The sequence below is a fragment of the Typopeltis vanoorti genome, chromosome 21, assembly GCF_054136105.1.
Source record: "Typopeltis vanoorti isolate ZY-2024b chromosome 21, IOZ_Tvanoo_1.0, whole genome shotgun sequence".
Taxonomy (NCBI): domain Eukaryota; kingdom Metazoa; phylum Arthropoda; class Arachnida; order Uropygi; family Thelyphonidae; genus Typopeltis; species Typopeltis vanoorti.
Genome location: NC_143569.1, coordinates 78,417,027 through 78,436,183, shown reverse-complemented (window position 1 = coordinate 78,436,183; position 19,157 = coordinate 78,417,027). Strand labels below are relative to the sequence as shown.

At 34.0% G+C, this 19,157-nt stretch overlaps 1 protein-coding gene across 3 annotated transcripts in view; it reads left to right on the top strand.

Annotated features, from left to right (window-relative positions):
- Positions 1 to 19,157, top strand: part of LOC150095019 (protein deacetylase HDAC6-like) — a 694,680-nt gene extending 675,523 nt beyond the window's left edge. For all 3 annotated transcript variants that reach the window (XM_090411706.1, XM_090411707.1, XM_090411705.1), the window contains exons 33-35: positions 6,040 to 6,198; positions 16,710 to 16,838; positions 18,386 to 19,157. In XM_090411706.1, coding sequence (XP_090267832.1) covers positions 6,040 to 6,198; positions 16,710 to 16,838; positions 18,386 to 18,445 — 348 coding nt within the window. In that variant the 3' untranslated portion in view covers positions 18,446 to 19,157. The remainder of the gene's footprint in view (positions 1 to 6,039; positions 6,199 to 16,709; positions 16,839 to 18,385) is intronic.

The following is a 19,157-nucleotide window of genomic DNA, read 5'->3' as shown; positions in this document are numbered from 1 at the left end:
ATCAAAGAGTTTCATGCCAAATATAGTAACTGTAAATATATCGGCGACTACTAGCGTAAGCTAAAGCATGTAGTTCAAGTATGTAGTACAAACTAGGTCAACTTGTTGCTCAGAAATGGAGGAAAGAGTGCTGTAAAAGGAATTAGAGATGATAAAGGTGACATGAAAACTGTAGAAAAAGATATCCTTGATGTATGGAGTAATTACTTTGAAAAATTGCTAAATGAAACAATCAATGATAGCACAGTGGTAAAAAACACTCAACAGCCATGCAATCAGGAATACATATCCATACTTAAAGTATTAAAAGCCATCAAAAGCCTGAAATGTAGAAAGGCAGCTGAAGTAGATGATATTCAACCAGAAATGCTCAAGTACGGAGGTATAAGAGTCTTACAGTGGCTGCACTGCATAGTTCAGAAGGCTTGGACAGAGGGACGAATTCCAGATGACTGGCATAGAGCTCTCATAGTACCCATATATATATAAAAAGAGAAATAAGGCTGAATGTCAGAATTACAGAGGTATTTCTAAGTGTTCCTGATAAGATTTATGCAAGTATACTTGAGAGGTGGTTGAGAAGGATTGTGGAAGGGAAGCTTGGTGAAGAACATGATTCAGGCCAAATAGAGGTCAGGATCAGATTTTCACTTTACAACAAATAGTTGAGAAATCATGAGAATATAACAAAGATTTGTATTTAAGTTTTGTAGTTCTGGAAAAGGCATATAACAAGATGCCAAGAGAGAATCTATTCAAAATGCTACAGTTGTGTGATGTCAATGGAGCATTATATCAAGCAATACTTAGTCTTTATTTGAGTTGTAAGTCAGCAGTTAGGATTGAAGGAAGTACAGGAAGATGGTTTAATGTTAAATCTGGTGTCAGACAAGGATGTACATTATCCCCTCTGTCATTCTTTATCTATATGGATCACATTATGAAGGAAAGTGGTATTAAATTTGATATCAAAATTGGAGATGTTAATCTTTGCTTTATGCGGATGATGTTATACTTCTAAATAAATCTGCTACAAGTCTGCAAGATTCCCTGACTTAATTGCATAACTGTTGTAATAGATACGGTATGAAAGTCAGCAAAAACAAGACAAAGACGATGCAAATTATCAGAAGCATTGAAAATATCAACTGCATTGTGAATGGAGAACCTATAGAACAAGTAAAATATTTCAGCTACTTAGCTACGATTTTTAATGAAGATGGTAAATTAAATATGGAAATAGACAACAGAATCACCAAAGCTAGTATGGTAGGAAGTCAACTGGATAAATTTATATGGAATGAAAAGTTTCAAAGTTGCATGGAGATCATAGTTGCAGAGAACGTTGGCTACTTTTTTCTGATATATACCCTTAACATATTGGATGGGAATGGTTTTGCTGTGATCCTGTGTGTTAGTGTAGGAGGGACTGGAGGGTGCGTGTAATTTTTTTATCTATTTTATATGGGCTGTAGCTATTGGCTAAAAAGGTGTTGTGAAGGTCCCTGAGATCAGTTGCAAGGGCTGTGTTGTTGAACAAAGCCTCGGCTTGGTGAGTAAATGTTTTGATGATGCCATACTGTTGGGCAGGGTGGTGGTATGATTGTTTATGTAAATACCTTCCTATTTGAATGGTTGAAGATGATTCTTCTCCATTCAAATATCTTCATATTTGAATGGAGAAGGATAATGAGCCATTAGGAAGTAGTGTCACTAGTGTATCTAAAAAGGAGAGACAATTGCTGCTTTCTTTTTCTATAGTGAAGTTTATTTTAAGGTGTTGTGACAGCATGATGATGGTGTTAAATACTTAGCAGGAATACATATCAATACTCGAAGTAGAAAAGCCATGAAAAATTTGAAATGTGGGAAAGCAGCTGGAGAAGATGATATTCAACCAGAAATGCTCAAATATGGAGATATAAAAGTTTTACAGTGGCTACACTGCGTAATTCAGAAGGACTGATGAGAGAGAGAGAGAGAATTGCCCATGATTGGAGTAGAGCCCTCATATTATCCATCTGTAAAAAGGGAAATAAAAATGAATATCAGAATTAAAGAGGAATTTCCCTACTGAGGGTTCCTGGTAAGATTTATGCAAGCATACTTCAGAAAAGGCTAAGAAAAATTGCAATAGAAGAAAGTGGAGAACAAGTTAGATTCAGGCAACATAAAGGTTGTCAGGATCAGATTTTCACTTTAGGAAAAATAGCTGAGAAATTGTGGGGATGTAACAAGATTCTGTATTTAAGTTTTGTAGATCTGGAAAAGTCATATCACATGGTGCCAGGAGAAAACCTATTCAAAATGCTACAGTTATATAGTGTAAATGAGACACTATATCAAGCAATACTTAGTCTATATTTGAATTGTTGGTCAACAGTTAGAATTGAGGAAGGTATAGGAAGATGTTTTGATGTTAAATCAGGTGTGACACATGATGTACATTATATTTACTGTTATTCATCATTTATATGGATCGCATTATAAAAGAAAGTGGTATTAAACCTGATATCAAAATTGGATATGTTAATCTCACTTTTTACTTTATTCAGATTATGTTATATTTCTAAACAACTGCAAGCCTACAGGATTCCCTGACTAAACTGAATAACTGCTGTAATAAATTTGATATAAAAATCAGCAATAAAAAGACGAAAACACTGAAAATAAGCAGAAACATCAACTGCATCCTAAATGGAGAACATATAGAACAGGTAAAACATTTCAGTTATTTAGACACAGTTTTTAGTGAAGATGGCAAATTGAATATGGAAATAGATGGCAGGATTCATAAAGTTGGTAATAGGATGTCAGCTTAATAAAGCTATATGGAATAAGAAAAAAAAAAGATTTTGTTGAAGGTAGCAACCTTCAACAACAACTGTGTCAACTGTCTATGACATTTGTTTCATTAGAAGCCGAGTTGTAATGCCAAGAGTGAGTGTCTTTTGACGAACGGTCAGAAAATGAGTTTCAAACAGAGAGCTGCGATTGACTTTTGTATTAAACTAGGTAAAAGTTTTACTGAAATGTATCAAATGTTTCAAAAAAGCATACGGTGATGAATGCTTATCCCGTACTCGAGTTTACGAGTGATTTAAACGATTTCAAAGTGGTTGTGCCGTTCCAAAAACTGGACTGAACAAAGTTAACATCCAAAAAGTGTGTGATTTCATGAAAGGAAACCCGAAATTGTCCGTGAGATTGATTGAAGATGAATTGGAGATTCCAAAATCAATTATGCACAACATTTGGACCGAGAATTTGGGCCTTCATAAATTGAATTCGCAATTTGTTCCCCATAAGTTGACTGACAACCAAAAAATGTATCGAATTGAACACTGCAAGGACCTCATTAAAACTGCTCATAAAACTGACTTGAAATGATCATTACTGGTGACGAAACATGGTGTTTTGAGTATGAGCCCGAAACAAAGTGCTGAGTGGAGACCACCAGAAGAGGGACATCCGAAAAAAAGTTGCTTGGAGAAGTCAAAAGTAAAGACAATGCTGATTTGTTTGCTACGATTCCAAGGGCATTATTCACAAAAAATTTGTTCCACCTGGCCAAATGGTCAATGGTGAGTTTTATCTTGAAGTTTTGAAGAAATTGATAGTGAGAATTCATTGCGTATGGCATGAATATTGTGATGCAGACAGCTGGTCACTTTTGCACGATAATACCATCTCATCTTTTGAACGTTGTGAGAGAGTTTTTGAACAAAAACCAAGTTTGTGTGTTGGATCACTCACCATATACCTGATTTAGTACCCTGTGGAATTCTTTCTCTTCCCCTGACTTTATTTGCCGATGAAAGGAAAGTGATATGACATCATTGAAAACGTTCAAGCAGCAGTAACCACGACCCTCAACAGTATCCCAAAAACTGATATAAAAAACTCATTTAACGAATTAATTGACTGTGCCAAATGCTGTATCAAAGATGAGGAAGAGTATATTGGTTGAAATAAATGATTTGAATAGTTATAATTGGCCTGTGTTTTATTTTCTATCAAAAGTTCAGTTTCTTTTTGGACAGAGGGTGTAAGTGTCCTTTTGCCAGGATGGCAAAATCCAGAAGAAGACCAAGATTTAGGTGGACTGATACAGTGAGATATGCCTTAGAAGATAGAAATTTAAGATCTGATAATATTGGAGTTTTGACAGATAACAGAATAATTTGGAGGAAAATTAATGGCACACACACACAGTCCTCATAAATTGATACCCAACTCAATGCCAGTATGAGAATTGTGACAGGAACAATCAAACCAACTCCACTATGCTGGCTCCCGATTTTAAGCAATATTAAGCCACCACATCAATGCAGGAAGCACTTTCTTCAAAGAGAATATACAAAAATCATGAAAAATCTGCAATGATCTGGAAGCAGCAGGATGTGACAGACTCAAATCCCAACATCCCTCTTTGAGAACTACAGAACAGCTGATCAACGAGGGATTTGATATTTCCAATACTTGGAAAGAAGAATGGAACAATATATCATATGAACAATCTGCAATGATCTGGAAGCAGCAGGTGACAGACTCAACACTGTTCAACAAAGAAATTATAAAGGATCTAATTAGTCGACTATCTGGCTTTGATCTCCCTCATCGTGCCTGGTGAACACTTAACCATCTTCAAACTGGACAAGGCAGGAGTTCTGCCTTGAATTGGAATTGCAAGCTGGAATTCAATTGGCATCAATTCAATTCCAGCTTGCAACTGTGAAGTATCAATTCAAACAGTGACCCACATTATGTATGAATGTAGCTTACGAGCCTTCTGTGGCAGCCCATCAGACCTACTTAGCATATCAACAAAGGCAGCGAGTGGTTGATGAATTTGGACATAAATTTATGATACAAATGATAACTTACTTTGTGTAATAGTTTATTCTTATATTTTATATATTCTGTTCCTTTCTCTAAGATTGTTTTTAATTTTAATTAAGAGCAGTCTGTTTTCTCTGGATTCTTTACAGACTATGTTAAAAATCTCCTTCCAATTATATAGAGAGACCTCTTTTATATTATTTTTTTTTATTGTATTGATGATCGTGTAAGCAAAACCTAATGTAGGGTACAGTGGCGCACCCAGAAGGGGGCCAAGGGGCCCTGCCCCCCCCCCTCCAAAGAAAAAGGAAAAAAACACTAGAAAATTTTCCAAAAATCTTTTCCTAATTAAAATTCATTTTTTTATTTATGTTGGGTTGTATCTTTTATTTCTATACTACTTATGAATTAGCAATCACTGCAGATGCTCAGTTCAGTCATATGCAATGCAATGCGTAATGTGTATTCTCAAATCGTATACTCGACTCTCCCCCCAACACACACACACACACACACACACTCACCCAAGATTAAATTCTGAGTGTGTTACTGCTAGAGTATACTGATTAAATATTAGCAAAACAGTTTGTGTTGGATAAATTTCAGAGCATTGCAATATATTCATAAAAATAAATGTAATTATTGGTACTGTGAAATTTTTATTAGTCATTGATAGTACACTAGAAAAACAACTAACTGTAAAATGACTCATTTTACAATACCTGCAGTCTGGTGGATTCTTCAGGGCTTTTTAATAATGGGAGAATGAAAAAAGTAGCAGATATTCAAACAAAATAAATCAAGAAAATTACGACTTAACATATTCAGTGCCACTGATACTTTAAAGCATGAAACCAGTATTTGCATATGTGCCACTGCCACTTCTAAGCATTGCAAGACTCATGTGTTTCTATGCTGCATAACTTATTCTGGCCTGGGCAATTGAATTGTGTGGATGTGTAGGCACTGCACAAGATCAATCTTGAAAGGTCTGAGGACGGCAGTGAACGTGTTGAGCAAAGTACCAACTATGTTAGTTAAGAAAACTTTCATATAACTATACAGTAAAACTTCATTATGATACATTTGAAAACTCCAGAGATGAATTACTGTTGTTTTTTATTTATCTATTTTTTTTATATCACCAGTTTAGCACTAGTGAAGTAACCAATCTATGATTTACCATATCCTTTACAGAGTCTTGATAACAATGCCTTTTATTGTATTACTCCTCATGAATGGTGTCCACATCTTGAACTTCTTCAGTCTCTACCAAAAGAGGGAGTAGATCCATTTGCAGTCTGCCAAACTTGTGGAGATGATTCTGAGAACTGGATTTGTCTACATTGCTATCAGGTATGCAGTGAGTAAAAATTCTGGCATTTAGATATCCAGACCATCAATTTAAATGGAATAGAAGTCTCAATTATTAAAATATTAATGCTGAAAATGGGCATGAGGGATACAACACTGTCACAACTGTGTGTGTGTATTTTGTAAGATTGTTGTGAAATATCTGCAAGTGATATGGTTTAAGAATTTTAGCATGTACAATTAACACATACAAAAAAAAAAAAACTCCAGGGTTGAAATACTGTTATCTTAAGCACTAGTGATCTGGTAATAATGAAGATGGTTATGTTTCTGAGTGAAATTGACTGTAACTCTGAATTATTCTGTTTTCCATAAATAATGATCCCAATTTGAATGCTTATAATGTACTACAGAAATATCTCCTGTTGGTCAAACAGAAATATATTATAGACCATTAGATCTATAATGTACTGAAAAAGGTACAAAATTTGTCGGGTCATTTTATCAAGTGATTAAAAAATTCACCCTGTAAAAATTTTTACTAGTCATCCATTACTGTTTGTAACTTGCTGTAGGATTCACATATAATCTGTGGGACATGAACCTATGAGATCTGAGATGATGATGATCTTAACCTATTGTTGGGTAAGCTGGTTCAAAATCACTTAAACAATCCATGCTATAAAATTTTATTGATAAGTCAAAAATTAGTGAAACCTGCACCATTTAATAAGACTTGTTGAACGCTGCAAATTTCTTACAGACTTTGCTTGGAATATGAAGTAAAAACCTTCATGAACGTAGAACAAACATCTTCCCATTTTACCATTAAAAAATGTCATTTCTTAATGTTAGTTGTTGCAGCTAGCATCAACTAATGCTTGTAATTAATAAACTTGTTTTTCGCAGCAGTACTAACCAGAGATGAATTCTTCATAGTAATTCATAGTCCATGCATTATGCATCCAGTTTAAGCAAAAATAAAAACAGCTCAAATGCTAACTGAAAATTAATTAAAATTTACTAGAAAAAATGATGCTGAACTTTAATGGAACGTTATTTCAAGATACCAAAGTGATTTATATTAAATAACTTTGGTATCTTGAAATAATATTGGCATAGAGTTTTAACTTTATTTATTTTTTTAATATATTCTGCACATTAAATGTAAAAAAATTAAAAAATAAGTTAATTAAATTAAAACTATGCCAACTGAAACAAAGTAAAATATATAATTTTAGGAAATGACAAAAATCATTAGGCTCCAAATTTGACCTCTATAACTCTTGATTCTTGAATATTACTGGTTCACTAGTTTTATTTCACAAGGTATACAGGATATACAGACAAGGACTGTAAAATATGAATCATTAAATTCAGTAATTTTAAAAAACTATATCATTTTGAAATTAGCAAAAAGTGCTATTTGTGCTTAGTGAAATTTTCACTGTTGGAAATGTAAATTTCCCTCTGAAATTCAAGCAGCGATGGTTTCACTAATACTGCCAGTGAAGGATATGCTTCTAAAATTCAGCTAAGTATATCAGTGCCTCTTCTGTACGCTTTAAATTAAAGATACCAATTTCATTCTTTATCCAAGTGTAAGCAAACAAAGTTTGTGCATGAAGCCACTTCACAACTGGGCTACTTGTATATAGAGGCTAATAACTTCACATCAATTTCCTTAGTATCCCATAATGTAATGCACATATCCTTGTGGACATGTATAATGCTATGCATTATGAAAAAGGCCACTGTTCAGACTGGTTTTGACCTTTATTGGGGTCTCATCAGACCCAGAAATAATATCAAGGTTGAAGTAATGCAGAAGTCATCTTCCATATTACTTCAACCTTGGTATCACTTCTGGGTCTGGCTCCCACTGATGAGACCTTAGTAAAAGTCAAAACTAGTCTGGATAGTGGGTCTTGGCATAATGTATAGCATTATACATGTCTGCATATACATATAAATTTACATTATACATTATAGCATTATATAAATTTACATTATGCATTATACATATAAATATGTGCATTGCATTATTGGATACTAAGGCAACTGATGTGAAGTCATTACCCTTTATATACAAGTAGCTCAGTTGTGAAGTGACATCACTCATAAACTTTGTTTGCTTACACTTGGATAAAGGACTTGGTTTCAAGAAATTGTATTCTTGAAACCAAGAATACAATTTCTTGGCATCTTTAATTTATAGTATAATCAAATGAAAAAACTTTCAAATCCTGGATGCTTCTGCTCACCATACACATTTATCTAACTTCCTTCCTCCAAGTACAAACTCAACTTTAACTATTAACAAACATATAGCACCATTTTGAAATATGAAAACAAAATAAGTTCACTCATGTTAATACCCAATTCATTAGCAAAAATCGAGCAACCAAATTTCAATAAACAATTGTTTAAAAAATAAAAACACAATGAAATATAAAATGTTTACAAAAGCTTTTGATATATAACAGTATGTTTAGTATCACTAAACAAAATAATGTTATTACTTGGTTTTTATGCTTTATTTCACTAAACAGTATTTTTTGTTTTGTTTTGTTTTTAACATTCATAATCATACAGTTTGTTTTCTGTATAAATCATTTAATGTTTTCTTTGAAGAAATGCAAATTCAAATTAGACCCCAAGTGGAAAACAAAATATAAATACAAGAGCATAACGACTGATTACAGCGCTAAAAAAAGCAGTAGAGGAAGTAATTCCTGAAAGAGAAAAGATCAACAAGAAATGTATAACTCAGGAAACCCTAAAATTGATACAAGAGAAAAGAGAACTGAAACTTAAAAGAGATAATTCAGAGGCAGCAGATGAATTATACCGTCAAAAATGCAATGAAGTACAGAAAGCAGCAAGATCTGATAAAGCCAAGTGGTTGGAGGACCAGTGCAAAGACACTGAACAGTACTATGGAGAACACAAAACTAGAGAGGTCTACAAACTTATAAGAAATGTCAATAGGAAGTGGCAAACAAGATCAGTAGCAGTCTAAGATGAAGATGGTAAAGTGTTGATGAACAAGACCAAAATCATACACAGATGGACAAGATATTGCAGCGAATATCTTGTCCATCTGTGTATGGACAAGTATAAAAATCAACTAAATAATACTGCAACAGAAATAAAGAACTAAAAGCAATCTCTCCACCAGCAGAAATCTTTGAAAATGACATCTTGGAAGAGGAGGTGAATAAGGCTATAAAACATCTCAAGAACAACAAGAGTCCTGGAGATGACAGCATAATAAGTGAGATGCTAAAATATCAGGGAGAATCAGTTGTAAAATCAGTTGTATAAGCTATATAATGAAATATGTAGCTCAGGGTATGCCTCCGAAAAGTGGAAAAAATCGGTCTTGGTTGTTCTTCATAAGAAAGGCAGTGCTTTAGAATGCACCAATTACAGAACTATTGCATTAATGAGTCATCTTGGCAAAGTGCTGATGAAAATACTAACAGAATGCCTGAAGGGTTATATATTATTATTATTATTACCCCAAGACCTCATGGAGTCAAAGACTCATCTGGGAGGTCCTTTTATCACACACGCACATCTCATCATACCGTGTCTTAAACACACTCAAACTCTTTGCAGACACCACACTCTCAGGCATGGCATTCCAATCATTCACAACTCTGCACGGAAAAAACCTGCCTCTCACTCCCCTACTCATACCGTCCTTATACAGTTTCCAGGAATGACCTCTGGTTCTCCCCTGATCTCCCACTATTCTCTGTAGAACTTCTTCACCATTGATCCTATAACAACCCCTTACCAACTTGTAGGACTCTATCATATCTCCACTCTTCATCCTGTCCACCAGACTCTGCAAATTACATCTTCTCAATCTTTCCTCATACTCGACATTGCAAAGGTCAGAAACTACCTTAGTCAGTTGCCTTTGGACCCTTTCCAACATCTCTTCATCCTTTTGAAAACCCGGTGACCAAATCTGAGTACAATGGTCCATGTGTGGCCTAATCAAAGCCTTATACAACGGAACAAGAATCTCCCTACTTCTACACATCAGTCCTCTGCATCATTCCCAGAAGCCTTTGTGTTGTCTTCACAATTTTGGCGATGTGTCCCCTAAATTTTAGATCCTTATCCACTATCACCCCCAGATCTCTTATTTCCTCTACCTCCAACAATATGTTCTCACCAAGCATAAATTCTGCATCCCATCTTTGTTTTCCAAATTTTAAAAGCTTACATTTTGCAACATTGAACTCACATCCCCATTTCTGTGCCCATTCACTCAAGTTATTCAAGTCTTCTTGTAAGGCCACAACATCTTCAGTATTCTTTATGATTCATCCCAACTTTGCATCATCTGCAAACAACTGAATATCTCCATCCAAATCTTTGCCAATATCATTAATATACAAGTTAAACAGTAATGGCCCTAAAACAGGCCCCTGAGGCACTCCACTGGTGACTTTTCATTTTCTGGATATCGCACCCCCATACACAACTTGTTGATACCTATCAAATAGCCAGTCTATCTGATAGGTATCAACATATGGAGGCACATCTTCCTGATGAGCAAGCCGGATTTTGAAAAGATCAAAGTACAGTGCAACAAATACTCGCACTAAGACTAATAGCAGAGAAAGCTTGGAGAAAGAACAAAAAGATATATTTCTGTTTTGTGGACTTCCAAAAAGCATTTGATAATATTGACCAAAATATAACATGGTCTGTCTTGGAATCCTATGGTGTGGACAATAAATTGATCTGCCTGCTGAACGATATAAACAGCCAAGCACAAGCAAAAATCAGGATAGCAGGTGCGACTGGAGATTGGTTTGCCACTGGTCAAGGCACAAAACAAGGGAACCCAATATCACCAATCATTTTCATCACACATCTGGGAAGAAAGAACACTAGATAAGATTAAAGAAGGTGGCGGCATTTCAATAAATGGCATGAGAATAAACTACCTCTGCTTTGCAGATGACATTGTCCTGATTGAAGAAGATGCAGCAAGGCTGGAACAGACATTGCAAACACTATACACAGAAGAAAAAAGATATAGACTAAATGTCAACTTTGAAAAAACTACAACAATGATATTTGGACAACAGGAGTTACTGAACAGAGTTACCACAGACAGATTTCAACTGGAAAATGTGGAACACTTCACATATCTTGGATGCCACATGATGCATGACTTGGACCCCAAAAAAGAGATAAAAATTAGAATAGCCAGAGCAAGAACTATTTTAAAAGCCATGGACAAAATATGGAAGAGCTGAGCTATGAAGATGCAAACTAAACTGTGCATTGTAGAAACCTGATCTTCAGCAGCATGCTCTATGGATGTGAGGCCTGGGTACTCCTGAGAGAATCTGAAAGGAGGATATTAGCATTTGAGAGGAAGTGCTATAGAAAGATCTTGAGAATAAGCTGGATCCAGAAAGTGAACAATGATGAAATCTACAGATGAATACAAAAAAGAAAACATGATCCAGGAAATAATCAAAAGGAAACTACGTCTCTTTGGCCATATATGTAGAATGAACGATGAGAGTAAAATAAAATTGCTGCTGTTTGGGATGATTGAAGGAAAGAACAAAAAAAGGAAGACCAAACAGAGAATGGGGCAATGACATTTTCAAATGGTGTGGAAACTCTATACACAAATATACTTTGCATTCTGTTTTGTGCAAGTTGACTGAGTCATCTTGCACAAAATAGAATGCATTGGAAGAATCATATCAAGATGGCACCAGACACCTATGGGCATTGGACCCATGGTTGTTGATGATGATGATATTTATTTTAAATACATAATTGCAAGATAATTAATATAAATGTCATTTGGCATCAACACCATATCAAAATTCTCTCATGTTACCTTCCCCCAATGTTATCTCACTGTAAATAACTGAATATCTCCCTTCAAACCTTGAATGACATTGTCGGCATATTAAATCAAATAGTAGCAGACCCATAACAAAGCCCTGTGTAAAATTCTTGCAACCTCCATCTCTCAAGACTGCTTCCCCACACATGCAATTTACTATCCATTTCTCTCAATTTCAGTATCAACTATTACCCTGTTATGTGATATTCTATCAAATGACTTCATAAAATCCAGAAAAATTACTTTGCATACAGCATATCTCCCCCCATCCAACAGTTTTTACTCTATTATGAACATAACTAGATTAATGAAGCAAGACTATCCCTTAACAAACCTATTCTGTCCTCCATAGAAATTCCTCTTTTCATTAACCTGGTTGTCAACTCTTTCATAAATTGGAACTAGTCTCTGGCACAATTTGGCCTATCTATAAAGACATTTCAGTTCTAGGCTTGGTTTTCAATAGCATACTGTGCTCAGATGTAAAATGAATGAGACATGTTTAAGGCATGTAACTAAAACCACATAGTTAATTACATAGTCTATGTGTTTTTTCAGTTAATTGTTGGCATCAACAGGACTAAAAAAAATTTGCACTAAATTCCATTTTAACTATCAGAATAAACAGCTGTCAGAATATATCACCATTTTGAAATAGTTCTCATCCCATGCATCATAGGATTGTTTTGTAGCAAAGTAATATGCATTTGCATATAGCTGAGGTCCAGTATTATAATGTCTAATTAAGAAAATATCCATACATTGGAAAGATTATTTAACTCTTCCTCTCAACCAACAGTGAAGAATGACACAATTCAAATTCAGTTTTGCTGAGATCACAAAAAAAAAAAAAAAAAATTTAAAACAATGCTCTAAATAAAACGATTTTCTGCAGTCAAATACCCAGTATGGTCATCTTTGTTGAGGATGTCAATGTCAACAACTCAAATGGGTTCCTCTTCTCAAATTCCACTGGTTAAGGCAGCACAGATGCCAAAGTGTTTACTGTTAGCATTCACCTACACAGACAGTTCATCTATCCACCAGAAACCAAATAATTCTCACATCCTATTAACACCCTTAACCAGTTTCCCTTCCTCATACACTGTGGATGCCATTTCTTCTCTTTTGATAATAGACCATAACCTTACTATAGAATACCCTTCCCCCTTGTAGGCTGCTATTTAAATCTTCAACAAGAAATGGCTTTCTTTTTCCTTTTGTCCTAATAACTTGAAAAACTCCTCTACTTTCTTGGTGGGACCATGGGCACAGCACATTTTTCAGTTTTCACCTTGAAATTTCACTAAAAATTGGTTTGAAATTGGCTGGCATTCAATAATTTCTAGTTGTATATTTACTGTTGAATACTACAACTACATTTCCCTTTCCCTGATTACTTTTGCCCGAGTAAATCATTTTTAGCTATGATTTAAAGGTATTTCATCTGTTTTACTAACATAGTAATTTAAAAAATCCAAATAAATTAAAAAAGACAGTAGTTAAATAATTGGTAATATATTTTATATAAAGTTCGGCGATTCCAAGCGTAAGCAAATACCTGGATAGTGCAGCAACTGACCCTTGAAGGTAGTGCAAGCTGAAGCAACTCATGTAAAAGGTGGAGCAAGCTCTGATCACTATTCTTGATATTTACCCATAATGTGAACTTAACTCCTAGGAGTGTATTGTTGTTCAACATTATGACCGGTTTCGACCTTTTTTGAGGTCTCATCAGTGAGCAGGTAGACCATGTTAATACCAAGTTTGTAGCAAACAGAACTTACATCCCTTTAATGAGAATTGCCAAGAGGTGTCCTATTAAAGTATTAATTGTAATAAAGAGCCAACCTTTTATATGAGTTGCCTCAGCTTGCACTACCTTCATGGGTCAGTTGCTGCACTATCCAGGTATTTGCTTACGCTTGGAATCGCCAAACTTTATATAGTTTCTATATTCGGTATGAAACTCTTTGAGTTTCTTATTCGGCTAAGAAACAATATGGGATATAATATCCCTTAACTTAAATAAGTTCATGTCGCCGAATTGAAGCCTTTGGCTCTTCATTATAATTAATATTTTATGGATTTTTTTCAGTTGTTGAATTTATGAAAAAAGGTTTAAATGGGCATATTAGTTATTAAACCAGTGGGTCCAAAATGTGGTGTAATATTGAAATTTAGGACTATGACAGAAAACAAAATACATTTGCATTGATGCTATTTTAAACAAAGCTGTACTTTTTCAAATATTACTTGTGTTGTAATTATTTGAAACAAATAATTTCTTCAGAAAAGCAGCATCTTTGAGTTCATATAGCAGATATTCTTTTTTTTTTAATTATTTTATTTTTATGGCATTAAGTCCATAAGTTCTTTCCTATATTGCTACTTACCAACCAAAATTGTTGCAATATTTATTGAATACAACAGCATTATCATAACACACACACACACACACACTTTTCTTTGATTTTATTATTATTATTATAACGGGTATCTCCATGGAGTCAGTAGACTAATCGCGGGAAACCTAAACTATCAAAACAATATCTATCATATCTGTTCTTGAATTCATTTACAGACAAAGAACTCCCAACTGAGTTAGGCAATGCATCCCACTCATTCACTACCATCCAGGCAAAAAAACCTCATTCTCACGCCCTTGTTTACCACACTTTTCCTTAATTTCCAGGGATGACCTCTTGTTCTTCCATCACTATCACACATCTGAAACATTTCCTCTGCATCAATCCTATAAAAACCTTTTAGTAATTTAAATGTTTCTATCATATCCCCTCTTCTCTGCCTATCAACCAACCTCCGCAATCCACAAGCTCTCAATTTATCAATGTATAGAGCATTTTTTACATCACTCACCAACTTAGTCACTCTCCTCTGAACCCTTTCCACAGCCTCCTCATCTCCAAAGAATCCAGGTGACCAGACCTGAGCACAGTAATCCAAATGTGGAAGTATCAATGCTTTATAAAGGGGAATAATAACCTCTTTATCTCTGTATGTTAGTATGTTCCTCAATAACCAAGTAATTCTATGTGCAATCTTGGACACCTTAGCAATGTGTCCCCTGAACTTCATCTCCCTATCTACCAACACCCCTAAGTCCCTAGCCTCATCAATCTCTTGGAGTACCATTCCATCAGTGTAGTAAACAGCTGATAATCTTTTAATCCCAAAATGCATAACTTTACACTTTTTCACATTGAACTGACATCCATTACCTTTTGCCCATTTTGCCAGCTTATTTAAATCATCCTGCAAACTCTCAACATCAGTTTGATTTTTTATTGTGCTATCCAGCTTTGCATCATAAGCAAACAACTGAATATCTCCCTTTAAGCCATTTTCTATATCATTTATGTACAAATTAAACAACAGTGGCCCAAGCACAGAGCCCCGAGGCACACCACTGGTCACCTGCCTCATACTGGACTCTGCTCCTCCATACACCACATTCTGGTATCTCTCCCTGAGCCATTCTCCTATCCATATCAGCAGTTTAGTATTCATCCCCATCTGTTCCAATTTGCACAACAGTATTCCATGGGGTATCCTGTCAAAAGCCTTAGCAAAATCCAGAAATACCACTGTGTAGCCATTTCCTTTGTCCAACTCAGATGTCATTCTATTATAAAAAGCTAATAAATTGCTAAGGCTGGATCGACCTTTAACAAAACCATGTTGGCCCCTATAGAGTATCATATCCTGATCCACCCATTCTTGAATTTTGTCTTTAACCAACCAGAGATGGTGATTGGTCTGTAACTACCGCAGTTTTAGAGCCACCTTTATGCAAAGGAACTACTTTGCCTTCCTTCCACTCTCTAGGGACCATACCAGAGTTCAAATTTAAGTTAAATAACCAAGTAAGAGGCGTTGACAATTCCTTTGCACATTCACGCAACACCCAAGCTGATATTCCATCTGAACCTACACCAGTGTTCGTATTTAAATTTTGCAATATACTAAGTAACTCTGATTTCTAAACTTCAATTATCACATTAGTTATTTAGGCAGTACAGTACTGGATTGGGCTGAAGATTAGAAGGCCCTTACCTACTCCTACAGAAATTTAAATAACTATTACTTTATAATTTTTTATGTTATTTGGTTAGTTTTCAATTGTGGCTTGAGTAACCTCTTATTGGAAGTTTGATTTTCCCCTACGCACGCACAGACACATTTTTCTAGAAAACCAAATGAGTTCTTTTGTAGTTTGCTATAGTGAAATATAGTTTGGCTTGTGCTCATATATATATATATATATATATATGTGTGTGTGTGTGTGTGTGTGTGTGTGTGTGCAAGCAATCCAGATAATGAATATGAGGTGAAGATCAAAATATGGAGTGTGCACTTGCATGCAAACATACACACATTAGTATTCTCCATAAATCTTTTCATAATAAATTCTAAATAACAGCATGTAACAGTTGACAGCAGAAGGATTAAAAATATTTATAAAAATAAGTGATGCAAACATATGAAAAGCAATTCTTTCTTTTAGGGTATGAAAAGCAAGTGTAAGATTTACCAGTTAAAAAAAAAAGGTAAGAACAAAGTCTTAAGCATTGTTCTCTTTTGAATACTAATTTCTTCCTCCTTTTTTTTTTTTTTTTTTTTAATGGCATAGGTATACTGTGGACGTTATGTTAATGAGCATATGCTTCACCATGGCAAAGAATTAGGACATTCACTGACTTTAAGCTGTAGAGATCTGTCTGTATGGTGCTATAGCTGTGATGCCTATATACATAATGAAGTAAGTGATTAATGTCAATATAAAAAATACATTTTAAATAAATATCTAAAAGAAAAAGATATATATATTTATGTTATATAGATAAGCTCTTTATTTTATTTGTTCTTGAGGATTAGTGTGTGTGTGTGTGTGTGTGTGTGTGTGTGTGTGTGTGTGTGTGTGTGTGTGTGTGTGTGTTTGGAGGTTTTAGTAAAATATTGTAAATTGCTTCAATTCCTGTTCTCTGTGTAACTGTGAACACAACATGAGATACAAAATGATAGGAATATGGTTGCTATTCAAGGTAGATTTTACTTTTTTTTTTTTTTTTTTGGTGTAAAGAATAACAAATGTGCTTATTTATTAGACTGAAACAGAGGATACCAGAAAACAGACCATGAAAGATAAGAAAATGAAAAACATGGATGTGAATGAAACCAGTTAAAAAAAAAAAAAAAAAAATTGCAGTGTAGAGGAACAGAAAAAAAAGACCTTTTTTTTCCTATTGTAAAAAAATATTGTTTAGTATCGCCATAAACAAAATAACGTTATTACTTATTTTTATGCTTTATTTCACTAAGCAGTATTATTTTTTTTTGTTTTGTTTTTAACATTCAATACAATTGAGAAAAAACAAGATTGAAAGTAGCATGAGGATCATTCTTAAATGATATCACACTTTTCAGGACTTTTGGAACTTTTACTCTTCTGTAACAAAATTAGAGTTTTAGGGCTCACTCCCTATGGCATATCACAAATTAAAAAATAATAATAATAATAAAAATTATGAAGTGTTGCATTAAATTTTTCAGATAAATATACTATGATTCTTGTAACTCCAGTAAATATGTGTAGTAATAAATAATATATACACTACATATTTTGAAATAAAAAAAAAAAGATAGATAAAAATATTGATATTTAAAATTTTAAAAATATGTTGGAAATGCTACATTTCTGATCTGAAAATCCAAATTTTCTAAGAAAGTTCTCTCTACTTCTTTTTAATGTGAATGTACTAGATTCATGTCACTAAATAATAATGATATTCTTTCATTGGAAATGCATGGATTTAAATCCTATCTAGGCAGCAAGGAACATTTAGAACTGGAGTAAAGCTTAAAGATGTTAGTGATCCTATACAAATGCAAAGAAAGTGAAAGAGATTTTATGTAGGTATGAAAGATTTGAAAAGTGACAATTATAAAACAAAAAAGCAAATGTGAAAGAGTTACTGAAAGAAACAAATAAGTGCATAAATAACTGCATTCATTAATATGAGATTCTCACAATTTTTGCATTCTTTTCATTGCTGAAATATGGTAGAAGTGAATTGTGAGAACCATGATAGTTAATGTGTTGATGCATTTACTGAATGGATTTGAAATTAGGTGTCTGAAGAAAGTGTTATTCTGTGAAAGAATGGAACTGTAGAATCAGAGCAATTAGAGCTATTGGCAAGTGAGTATGTAAGAACTCTTGAGGTGAGTGAGTGTGAAAAGAGGAATGTAATATTTTATTATAATTGCTGATATTTTATTGATTGAGCATTTGTTTATATCCAATAGGTGTTGGTTGCAGCCAAGGAAGAGGCTTATACAAAGAAATTTGGTGGTCATATAAATTAATAAGGATGATTTTTTAAAAAACAATGGTCTAAATGAAATTTAAAAATGATGGGGGGGAAAGCAGAAAAGTATATTTCTTGTTCTTTCATATGTGAAAAGGGAATAAAAAGTGGTTCTCTATGAAATTATATTATTGTTGTTTTAGGATGTTTCTAAGACCCACAATGTGATTTATCTCATTTAATGAAACCACTCACTGCTGACTCCTGACTAAGGAAAAAGTAGTAGAGTACAAAACTGCTCATATATCAGTTACTCTTGTAAAAATAATGGATTGATAAAACACATTTCTTTTGCATTCGTTAACTTTTCATAATGTATGTAGTTCAATTACAGAATGGTTTTTAATTTCATTTTAGCAGCAGAATCAATGTGTATTCTATAATGTTAACTAAAAGCATTTGTCAATCACTAAAAGATGTATATCTTTTATCATTCCACGTAATTTATGTTTTCCACTTCAGAGATAGTATAATGCAGTTAAATGCAAAGATGAAAATGTACAATCATATTTTGTAGATTTTATACTCAGATGTTGCCGATTATAACAGTATGTATTTCACTATATTATTTAAAAAAATCATATGGAGAACATAGTTTTTAAGAATTAGTTCATTATATGATTTGGATTATAGAAATTATGCTAAATTTTGCTTCTATTGTACAGAACTGATCCACATGAAGAGTTTTAAATAAACTGAATTTAGTAATA